The sequence below is a fragment of the Loxodonta africana genome, chromosome 3, assembly GCF_030014295.1.
Source record: "Loxodonta africana isolate mLoxAfr1 chromosome 3, mLoxAfr1.hap2, whole genome shotgun sequence".
In the NCBI taxonomy this organism is placed as follows: domain Eukaryota; kingdom Metazoa; phylum Chordata; class Mammalia; order Proboscidea; family Elephantidae; genus Loxodonta; species Loxodonta africana.
Window position 1 is genome coordinate 15,118,964 of NC_087344.1, and position 11,480 is coordinate 15,130,443.

Genomic DNA, 11,480 nt, shown 5'->3' on the forward strand with positions numbered 1-11,480 from the left:
TGTGGTGTTGGCGAAGAATACTGAATATACCATGGACCTCCAAAAGAACGAACAAATCTGTCTTGGAAGAAGTGCAGCAGAATGCTCCTTAGAGGCAAGGATGGTGAGACTGCATCTTACATACTTTGGACACGTTGTAAGGAGCAATCAGTCCCTGCAGAAGGACATCATGCTTGGCAGAGTACAGGGTCACCGGAAAAGAGGAAGACCCTCAATGAGGTGGATTGACACAGTGGCTGCAACAATAAGCTCCAGCATAACTACGATTGTAAGGATAACGCAGGACCGGGCAGTGTTTCGCTCTGTTGTGCATAGGGTCACTATGAGTCAGAACCGACTCGATGGCACCTAGCAACAACAACAACAAGGTGGAATGTCATGGATTGAATAGAAAGGGATGAAACACGTTTACGAAAGTCACAGCCCAGATCCGATGGAAGGGGAGGTTCCCTGGGGTGTGACCTCTATCACCTTTTATCTTCCAAGAGATAAAAGGAGAGAAATGTAATCAGAGAGATATAAGTACCTCATGCCACCAAGAAAGATGTGCCAGGAGCAGAGCACATTCTTTGGACCTATGGTCACTGTGCTGAGAAGCTCCTAGGCCAGGAGAAAATGATTGATGACAAGGACCTTCTCCCAGAAACAACAAAGATAGAAAGAATTCCCTGGGAGTTGGCACCCTGAGTTTGGACTTGTAGCCTTGTAGACTGGGAGAGAATAAATTTCTCTTTGTTAAAGCCATCCACTTGTGGTATTGCTGTTATAGCAGCACTAGGTAACTAAGACACTTAGTGAAGTAGAGGGTTAGGGAGAAAGAGGAAGACCTTCACAAGACAGACTGACACAGTGGCTGCAACAATGGGCTCAAACACAGCAACAATTCTGATGATGGGGCAGGACCCAGAAGTGTTTTGTTGTGTTGTACCTAGGGTCGCTATGAGTCAGAATCAACTCGACAGCATCTAATAACAACAACAGCCACTATGCAAGGCAGGAACGCAAGCGGAAATCTATATACAACTGTTCACTGCAGCACTTTTCACAAGAAGCAAAAGATGAACACAGCCAAAATGTCCATCAGAAGGTGAATGGATACACAAACTTTGGTACGTACACACAATGGAGTAGAACTGCTCCACAAGGTTTTCAAGGCTGTGACCTTTCAGAAGCAGATCACCGGGCCTGTCTTCTGAGAAGTCTCTAGGTGGGTTTGAACCCCCAAACTAGTAGATGAGCAATTAACTGTTGGTGCAAGCCAGGGACTTCCAATGGAATATTACACACACTCCCAAAAATGAAGTCTTGATGCATACGACAACATGGATGAAGCCTGAAAACACCAAGCTGAGAAAAGTCAGTCAGTCAGAAAAGGAGAGATGCATTCTGATCTCATTTATAGGGCAGAAGCAAATATACACAAAACAAAGCTTATTAGTGGTTACCAGGGGTGACAGGGAGGGGGAAGGAAGAGTTTTTGATTAGGATCATTGAGTTTATGTGAAAGGCAGTGGAATGATTTGGAACATAAACCGTGAAATGCTTGCACAGCTTGAATATAAGCAATGTAACAAATGCACATGTAGAAATTGTTGAAATGGCGTGTTTTATTATGTATATCTGGAACACAATAAAAAAAATAACATGAAGATCAATAAAAAGGAAAGAAAAGCTCTGTGGAATTCTCGCTCTACACACACACACACACACACACACACACACACACATTTTTCTTCTAAAAAAAATGAGTAAAGAATCCCTGAGAGCAAAAAGCACAGTCAATTACCCCCCGTTTTTATTGGTCCATTTCTTGTGGTGACCTCATAAGGAGCCAATTCTTTGGAACTCCAAGCCCCTATATAAGTCCCTGGAAACCTAGGTTTGTGGTCTTTCTGGCTCAGGAAGCTCTTTCAGTGACCTGAGACATCGTGACCAAACTTGGCTTGTTTTCTCTTTAAATTGTGGTTTTTCTATTTCCTCGCCAGCTATTCTTATTTTCTCTTTGTTTTTCCTCATTTGCATTCATTCGTTTTTCATTTTATTCTTCCTTTACATCCTCAATTTTTCTTTTTTTCTATGTACTTGTTAATTTTTTTATCATCTTACTATTATTGTTTTATTTTGTATTTTTTCTTATCCTCATGTTATTTATTCCTTTTTTGAATCTTTCTCATTGATTTCTTGTTTTGTTTATATATACAATTTATCTTATTTTTGTCAGTTTTTAAAATTTTACTTCCTCTTTTCTCATTTTACCTTTTTGATTCTATTTTAACTTTTTCTCATTTTTTCCATATTTCATTAAGTTTTTAGTCACCACTTTTTAGGGTTTTGGGTTTTTAAGTTTTTAATCCTACCACCAGGGCACCTCTTATCCCAAAGCCCGCTACGCCTTCGCACCATAGCCAACATGCTGCAGAGCCACTTAGCCTTCTCTGCTGTGGAGGAAACTCATGTGGGACGCTACCACCTCCTCAGAACCATCGGCAAGGGGGCATCTGCCAAGGTCAAGCTGGCCCAGCACATCATCACCGGCCAAGAGGTAGCCATTAAAATAATTGACAAGATCCAGCACACGTCCTCCGACCTCCACAGACTATACAGAGAGATAGAAATTATGAAGGATCTCCATCATCCAAATATTGTAAAGCTGTTTGAAGTCATAGAGAATGAGCACGCCCTCTATATAGTCATGGAGTATGCAAGTGGAAGGGACCTCTTTTACCACCTCGTGAATCATGGCTTCATGAGCGAAAAAGAGGCCCAAACGAAATTCCAACAAATAGTGTCAGCGGTGAAGTACTGCCACGACAAGGGTATTGTTCATAGGGATCTGAAAACAGAAAACCTACTATTGGACAAGCGAATGAACATCAAACTTGCAGACTTTGGTTTAGGAACTCAATTCACCACAGGGAGCAAGCTGGATACCTTCTGTGGCACTCCCCCTTATTCTGCCCCAGAACTCCTTCAGGGAGAAAAGTATGACGGACCCCCAGTGGATGTGTGGAGCCTGGGAGTCATCCTATACTTCATGGTAACTGGATCTCTGCCTTTTCGTGGGAAGACCTTGACGAAGCTGCGAGAGCAGGTGCTGCAGGGACAATATCACGTTCCCTTCCACATGTCTAGCCAGTGTCAACACCTGCTCAGTAAAATTTTCATTCGTGACCCAAGAAAGAGAGCCACATTAGAGGACATCCTAGCACATCTATGGATGAAGGTGAGCCATGAAGAAAAACAAAAGCTCTACGTCCAGCCACTCCCAGACTACGATAACCACTGGCACACTGAGGTGACGGTGAACACGGGTTACGTGCAGGAAGACATTCATGACTCACTGTTGAACCACAATTACAATGATGCGAACGCCACCTATCTGATCCTACGTCACGACACATATGACATTGACAGCCACACCAGCACCCTGGAACCCCAGGCTGAAGCCCATTGCACCGATAGCCACACTCCTTCCTCATCCCATGAAGTGCCTCCTACCGTCTGTCCTAAACCCAAGCAGCGCAGTTACACTGAGCCCACCATTCCCACCTTTGGTTACTACATCCGCGATGCTTTGAACACTCTCTCTGAGGGAGGGATGGGGACCTCCATGGTGTCTACTTCTCCATCATTCTCCCTGGCCCTGGCCCACCTGCGGCAGCAATCTACCACAGCCTGGGCACAGCCCAACCAGGACTCTGACCTGTATGCCAAGGGGAGAAACAGTGAGGTGCCACAGCCCATCACACCACCCCAGTGTGTTTCTGTGCCTTCCTCCTCAGCCAACACCATCAACGAGAGTGCCGGGGCCCCGGAGAAAACCAGTTTTACCCAGGGAATGTCAAATCTAAGCTCCGCAAATGAGGAGCAGGTGCATGAGTTACCTGACCAGCCGAGTTTGCCCCAGACTGTGAGTCTAGCCTCTTCCTCTGAGGAGCAAGTGCATGAGTTACCTGACCAGCCGAGTTTGCCCCAGACTGTGAGTCCAGCCTCTTCCTCTGTCAGCAGCCAGGGCTGGAAGCAGGCCACTGGGAGGTTCTTTAAGCTCATGAGAAGATGCCTTTGTTTTACATATGACAAAAAGGACCACAAAGCATCGGACAGCAAAGCTGCACAAATGATCAAACCTCAAGAGGCCAAACCACGCTCTCTCAAATTTACCTGGAGGATGAAGATCACCAGTTCCTTGGAGCCCGACGAGATGCTGCAGGAGATCTGTCAAGTGTTGGATGCCAATGGCTGTGACTGGGATCTCACCCACAAATACACACTGCTGTGTATGAATGGCACACCAGGACAACAGGACTTCACTCAGTGGAGGATGGAGGTGTGCACCCTGCCTCGGAGGACTCTCAATGGGGTAAAAGTGAAGAGAATTTCAGGGACCTCTGAGGCCTTCAATAGCATCGTCTCAAAAATCACCAGGGACCTTGCACTTTAAAATGGGGGCAGCAGAGCTGCCTGAGAGAAAACAGGAGTTCCAAGGTTTAAGCTCCTTTGTAATTTTGAAGGCAATGTTCGGAAAACCCACCTAAAAAAGGTGCCTGAAATTCACTTCACTTGAACCCTGTTGAGCAATCATCAAGGCAGTGTGCATACCTTCATCCTCCACTGCACAAAGTCCTCTTGGCCTGCACGTCACGTGTGCACAGCAACACATATGCCCGGGAGACATCCCACTCGCAGCTGTTGGCATCGCACACTTGGCAGATCTTCCACATCATCTCGTTGGGCTCCATGGAGCTGGTTCCTCCACGTAAACTTCAGCGACAACAGCTTGGCCTCTCCAGGTTTAAGCACTTCCACCTCGTCTTTGCTCTCAGATTCCTACAGATCCGCTGCAGCAAACATGAAGCAAAGAATTCATGAAAACAAAACAAACACTCCCAAATTCATCCGTTCAGACAGACAAAGGAAAGCTTGTAATAGGGAAAGCCACTTGATTCACTAACAGGGCCATCGAGATCTCTCTGGAGTCCCTTGGGATGCACTGAACAGCAAACCAGAAAGTTGTCGGTTTAACTCCACACACAGATGACTTGAAAGAAAGGCCTCCAGTCTATTTCTGAAACATCTTGAAGCTGAAGAAAATCAGACCAAGTCCACAAGAGCCAAAGTATGACTTTGAGCTTGTCCCACCTGAATTTAGAGACCATCTCAAGAATACATTCACTGACTGAACACTAATGACCGAAGACCAGGCGAGTTGTGGAATGACATCATATGTTCTTCCTTGTGAAAAAATCTGGAGTTTAGCCATCAAATTAGATCCTGGGCCATGCGAAACTCAACATGGAAGACTTTCAAGTGGGCCTAAGTATTTCAAGAATAGGCATCAATTCTATTATACACTGGATCCTTTTCTGAACCTGTTTATTGTTTTCAGAGGGAGACCACCTGCCCTATCGTCTCCACCCTAGGAGAAATTTTTCTAGCACACCCATTTATAGAACTTTAGTAGCCTTGGAGGTGGCATGCCAATAAATTTTGCCCAAATTGACCTTGCTTCTCAGCTTTTCATGGTTGGCTCTGTCTCCTGTACAGTGACATGTCTATATTTTTTAACACTGGGTATCAGTTTCCAACAAATATTTCCGTATTAATGGTTTTGGTAGGCCTAGCACACACTGGAAGCAGGTAGTTGTCAATTTGGTTAGACTCTCCCACGTGAAGAGTGCTTAGATAGCTCCATGGGATTAAATACATTTTCCATAAGAAATTGCTTTGCTATAACGCCCCAGCAGCCATGCCTGATTACTGGGGGCACAGCCACAATTAGAATTCCTATAGGACATATAAAATACTGAATGTTATTTTAAAAAAAAAAAAAAAAGAAACTTGTGTTTTGACAGTGTGAGAAGGTTACATTAGGGAAGAACTTCCAAGCTAGTTATAGTTCCTGATTTTTTGAGACATGCTTTGGTCCACCTAATTTATACCATATACTTTATCTTCCTTGCATGTACTGATTAGTAACCACTGCCCTTGATCACTTAGTTAGTGGGATTCATTTCTGCCTCAGGAAAAGGGCTTGAACTGGTGGGGGAGAGAGAGCATTATAATTAGTAGGAAAATAGGTCAATACTTCTAAGGGCCTATGGTTGACAGGATTTACATTGTGAAAAATATGTAGTGCAGCTAAAGAAAGAGCAAGAGCTTGCCAAAGTGATGCGGGGGCGTTCCAAATACTGAGTTCCAATCACTTAAGCCTGTCCAGACTCATTTCTCAATTTATTGTCCTGCTAAATGGATGGACCCCCATTACCAAATTCTTCATCATTCCCAATATCTCCTCCTTTTCCTTCTTACTACTTGTAGTGAGTTAGAAATATGTGGGGCTGAGCTGGCAAACCAAGACATGTAATCCTGCAAATAACACTGAATAAATCTCCGTGGCCCCCTGCCATCCCTGGCTGCTGACACAGGGAGAGGCTGGGCTCACAATCTGAGGCAAACTCAGCTGGTCAGGAATCTCTTGCAGCTTCTCAGCATGCAAAGAGCTTAGTTTTCACTCTCCCTGGAGGAAACCAGTTCCTTCTGAGCTCCACCACTGCTGCTCATGGTGTGGGATGAGGAGGAAGCCTCACAGACACACTGGGAAGATGTTCTAAACTGCAGCACGTCACTGTTGCTCACCCTGGAGCACACTCCAGAGTCCTGGTTGGGCTGCACCGAGTCTCTCCTGGATTCGTGGTATATGTAGGACTGGGGTGGAGAGACTGAGGTACAGGTAGATGCCATGGAGGCCCCTGATCCTGAATCAGATAGACTATCCAAAGCATTGTGGATGTTGCCCTGGCCAAGGTGGTCTTCCCTTAATTTCTGGAATGGTCAATTCCGTGTTTGTTTGTGAAAACGCTGCTGTTCACAGAGGGCACAGGACTGGCCTTCTTTCTCTCCAGGATGGGTTGTTCTTATGCTTCTGCTCTTCTGCCCTGACCCCTGGTCCTCCTCAGGCCGCATATTTTTTGGCATAATTGCAAGAGGAATTTTAGGTACGCCTCATGGACTAAATTATGTCCCCCCCAAAAAGTGCGCATCACTTTAGCTGGGTTATGATTCCCTGTATCTTGTGACTGTCCTCCATTCTGAGATTGTAATTTTATGTTAAAGAGGATTAGGATGGGATGGTAACGCCATCCTTACCCAGGTCACACCCCTCATCCAACGTAAAAGCAGTTACCCTGGGGTGTGGTCTGTACGACCCCTTATGTCTCAAGAGATAAAAAGGAAAGGGAAGCAAGCAGAGAGTTGGGGACCTCATACCCCTAATAAAGCAGCAACAGGAGCGAAGCTCATGCTTTGGACCTAGTGTCCCTGCACCTGAGATGCTCCTCTATCAGGGGAAAATTGATGAGAAGACCGACAGAGAAAGAAAGCCTTCCCCCGGAGCTGACACCCTGAATTTGGACTTTCAGCCTACTATATTGTGAAGAAATTAATTTCTCTTTGTTAAAGCCATCCACTTGTGGTATTTCTATTACAGCAGCGCTAGAAGACTAAGAGAGCAGGAATGGCAGGCTCGCTCTACCTCCTCTGCTTGGGTTAGCACAAGAGGGTACACTGTACACCATGGGATGAAGATCCACTGCAGGCTGCTATGGCCCTCTGTCTCAGGTGTTTTACGACCAGGAGCAAATAGATGACTATCACAACACTGTACTTTGGCATCATCAATAAGCACTGAATCTCTCACCATGTGTAACACATCACCTCAATCCACTGAGGGTCACTGTAATCTGGGTGTGGCTCCACATACACCTTTTGTTCTTCATGACCCACCATCATCCACGGATGTGTCAGAATTGCCTCTGAAATACCTCTCTCACTAGGGTCATGAATGAAAATTTTGCTCAGCAGGTATTCATACTGCATAGTCATATGGAAGGGAAAGTCCCTTCACTACCTCCTGCCATAGTATCATGAAGGTATTTCCAACAAAAGGCAGGGATCCACCTACCAACAAATACAAAATGACTCCCAGGCTCAACACATCCACTAGGGGGGGTCTGTCATACTTTTCTCCCTGAAGAGTTCTAGGGCAGAATAAAGGAAGGGAGACTGCCACAGGAGGTATACAGCTTGTTGCCCAGGCTGAATTCATTTCCAAGGTCAAGACCTGAAAGTTTGCTGCTCATTTTCTTATCTAATAGTAGGTTTTCTCTTTTCAGGCCCCTCTGAACCATACACTTGTTATGACAATCCTGCACCGCAGACACTATCTGGCAGAATTTGGTGGCTTGAGCCCCTTTGTCCCTCATCCTGCCATTGGCCCTTGCATGATGAAACACCTCCCCTCCACTTACTTATTCCATCACTATGTGGAGTGTGTTCTCATTCTTGATGACTTCAAACAATTTCACAGTAAACACTCCCACAGCTCCATGAAGGCATTTCCACCAAAAGGCAGGGATTCACTCACCAACAAATACAAGATGACTCCCAGGCTCCACCTATCCACTGGGAAGTCCGTCGTACTCTTCTCCCTGGAAGAGTTCTAGGGCAGAATAAAGAAAAGGTATGAATGAAAGCCTTCATAATTTTAACCTCTCAGGATAGTCTGTGGATGCTGCAGGAGGTTGCTGGGTCTCCCTAACGATCTCACCTTATTCCCAGTGAGAAGAGCTTTAGCCAACTTCACCTTGGTGAAGGTACCTTTGTAGAGGTTTTCGAGGATTTGGTAGTCTTACACATGGGTCTCCTCCTCAGAAGAAATGGCCGAGAGGCCTCTGCATCATCTCGGACTTGGGTCAAGTCTTACTTAGCTTAGGGCCAATGGGTCCCAACACAGGATTCAAAGTGGTAAAAACTGATGACTAAATAAAAACTAGGCCCCTGGGTGGCACAAATTGTTAAGCCCTGGATGACAAGCCAAAAGGTTAGTAGTTCAAACCCACCCAGTGGCATCTCCAAAGTAAGGCCTCGTAACTGACTCTGAAAGGTCACAACCTTCAAAACCCTGTGAAACAGTTCTACTTTGCACGTTTGGTGTTGCTGCAAACTGTTATCTACTCAACAGCAACTAGTAACATGCAAATAAAAACTTAATTAAAGGAGAAAAAGCATATAAAAACTAGAAAAAAAATACAAAATAAGAAAGTGAAAAAGTGACAAAAAACAGTTTTATTTTGGGGGTTAGTCTGTGGAGGTTGGAAGAGCTCTGCTGGATCTTGTCAGTGATCCTGGCTCTGAAAGTGGCCACGTTCGGATTCTGGCCTACTGAGTTCCAGTCTCTCATTCAGAGCCCTACCAAAGGGCAATGTTAAAATCAATCAAGTGGGTAAGTTCAGTAAGACGCTGAGATAGGTTATATGAAGCTCTCACCCCACCAAAGGGGGAAAAGAAACCTAGAAGGTGTTGCTACCCTGTGAGTATCCTGAAAAGAGTCAACAGTTGACATCAACACAGCAAATGCTGAATCAAGGAAAAGATGGCTTCAAAAAGGTAAGGCAACTTTGTGGTCTCTTTTCTTGCCCTTGCCCATCTCTTCCCCAACTCAGTGGTCATCTTATAGTAGCAGCACTTGCTTCTGATCCCAGGGTGGGACCCTGTTCCTGGCTCCAGTTAGAGTGTGTGTCTCTTCTAATCTTTCTGGGGGATGCCTGAAGGACTAATGCAAGGACCTTGTCTCTTTGACCTAACTTACGACCCAGGCTGCTAAGGTGGCAGGCATTTATAAGGAAAGATTGCAAGAGGAACTAACAGCCCATAGAGGGCTCAGGCTAAACAGTATGCTCAAAACATACGATAGATAGCCTAAGGCCTAAAAGCCAAAAATGGGAAGTACTTCTTTGGAAAATCAGGATATTCAAAAGCAACTGTGTGTTTGGGGAAATTTAGCAGGCTACAAATACCTAGAGCAAAATTTCTGTTCAGAAACTACCTGAGAAAGACCTACACTTTTTCTCACTCTATAAGTGTTTCAGGAGCGCCCCAGCACAGAGCCAATCTGCACAGACTGGGAGAAGTATTTGTGGGTTTTGTTTTGATTTTTTGTTTCTTTCTTTTTTCTATGTATTTTTAGCTCCTCTCATTTCAAAATCACTCTAAAAACACTAGATGGGAATTTCCATTTTCCATTCCACTATAAAAGGAACTTGGATGTCCCTTGCATGCTCACAATAAGAAAAACCTGAAAAGAAACAACTCTTCTTAGCTCTGTCACAGATCTGAACTCACAGAGCAATCTGCTATCCCAGAAGCTGGAGATACACATGCACTACTACAAAGAATCACTGCTTACTGGGAACAGAGAATGCCACCACCGTTACTTCCACCTCCTGACCTAGAATCATATGTTATTAGGTGCCGATGAGTTGATTCCAACTCATAGCAGTGCAATGTGACAGAGTAGAACACCCCCATAGGATTCTCTAGGCTGGAAACGTTATGGAAGCAAACAGCCAAGTATTTTCTTCTATGGAGTTGCTGGCTGGTTTTAATCAACACCCTGCTGGTTAGCAGACATGTGCTTAACTATTATGCCACTAGGGCTCCTTACTTCATTGCTAATTGACTAATCCCTGGAAACTGAGAGATAGAAATTTCACAGGGCCTAGCCTTATGGTACCTTCACACTTTGGGGAATTTCTCATAAAGGAGACTCACTAGGTTTTCACTGTCAAACTGTAAGAAAAAGTCTCTCATAATTCCAGTTGGAAAAAAAAAGTAACCAACTGCAAACACTACTGTGTTCTTGACAACGGTCTACCCTTAAAGGAAATGGTTCTACCACCCTTTCAACCAACCTAACCAACTTCCAATTTTTAGAGCCTAATAGACTTGAGGAAGGGGAAATACCAAACACCATCTAACATGCCACATAGGGGGAAAACTGCCTACCTTCAGTCCTCATCGAACATACACACACACAAAAAAAAAAAAGAAAACCCAGTGCCGTCGAGTTGATTCCGACACATAGTACCCTATAGGACAGAGCAGAACTGCCCAATAGAGATTTCAAGGAGTGCTTGGCGGATTCGAATAGCCAACCCATTAGTTAGCACCCGTAGCACTTAACCACTATGCCACCAGGAAGTCCTCATCAAGCATAGGCTTGACAAAAACGTGGAAACACACACAGACTGAACAGACTGGGTAAACAACAGGACAAGGCTCAGATATGGCACCTTTGTTAGAAATATTAGACCAGGAAATTAAAATAGCTATGATAATATGATAAGGGCTCTGGGTAAAAAGTGGACAACATGCAACAATAAAAGGGTAATGAAAATGAACAGACTGAAACTCAAAGAAATACTCAAAAAAATATCAGAAATGAAAAACACAGTAACACAAATGAAAAACGGCACCGATTGGCTTATTAGTAGGTTGCACATGTTTAAGCAAAGAATCAGTAAGGTTGAACATTTGTCAGTGGAAACTTGTCAAATTGAAAAGAAAAAAGAGTGAAAGAGAATAGAAATGGGGGACAATCCCAAAAAGTCTAACAGATGCATAGAGGGAATACCAGAAGCAGA

The 11,480-nt window shown here is 44.5% G+C and overlaps 1 protein-coding gene across 1 annotated transcript; it reads left to right on the forward strand.

Moving 5' to 3' along the window:
- The first annotated feature begins 2,222 nt into the window (after positions 1-2,222).
- On the forward strand, positions 2,223-5,100 carry LOC135230487 (serine/threonine-protein kinase MARK2-like). The gene has a single exon (XM_064279840.1). The coding sequence runs from the start codon at positions 2,411-2,413 to the stop codon at positions 4,439-4,441; it is 2,031 nt and encodes a 676-aa protein (XP_064135910.1). The 5' UTR covers positions 2,223-2,410; the 3' UTR covers positions 4,442-5,100.
- Positions 5,101-11,480: the final 6,380 nt, after the last annotated feature.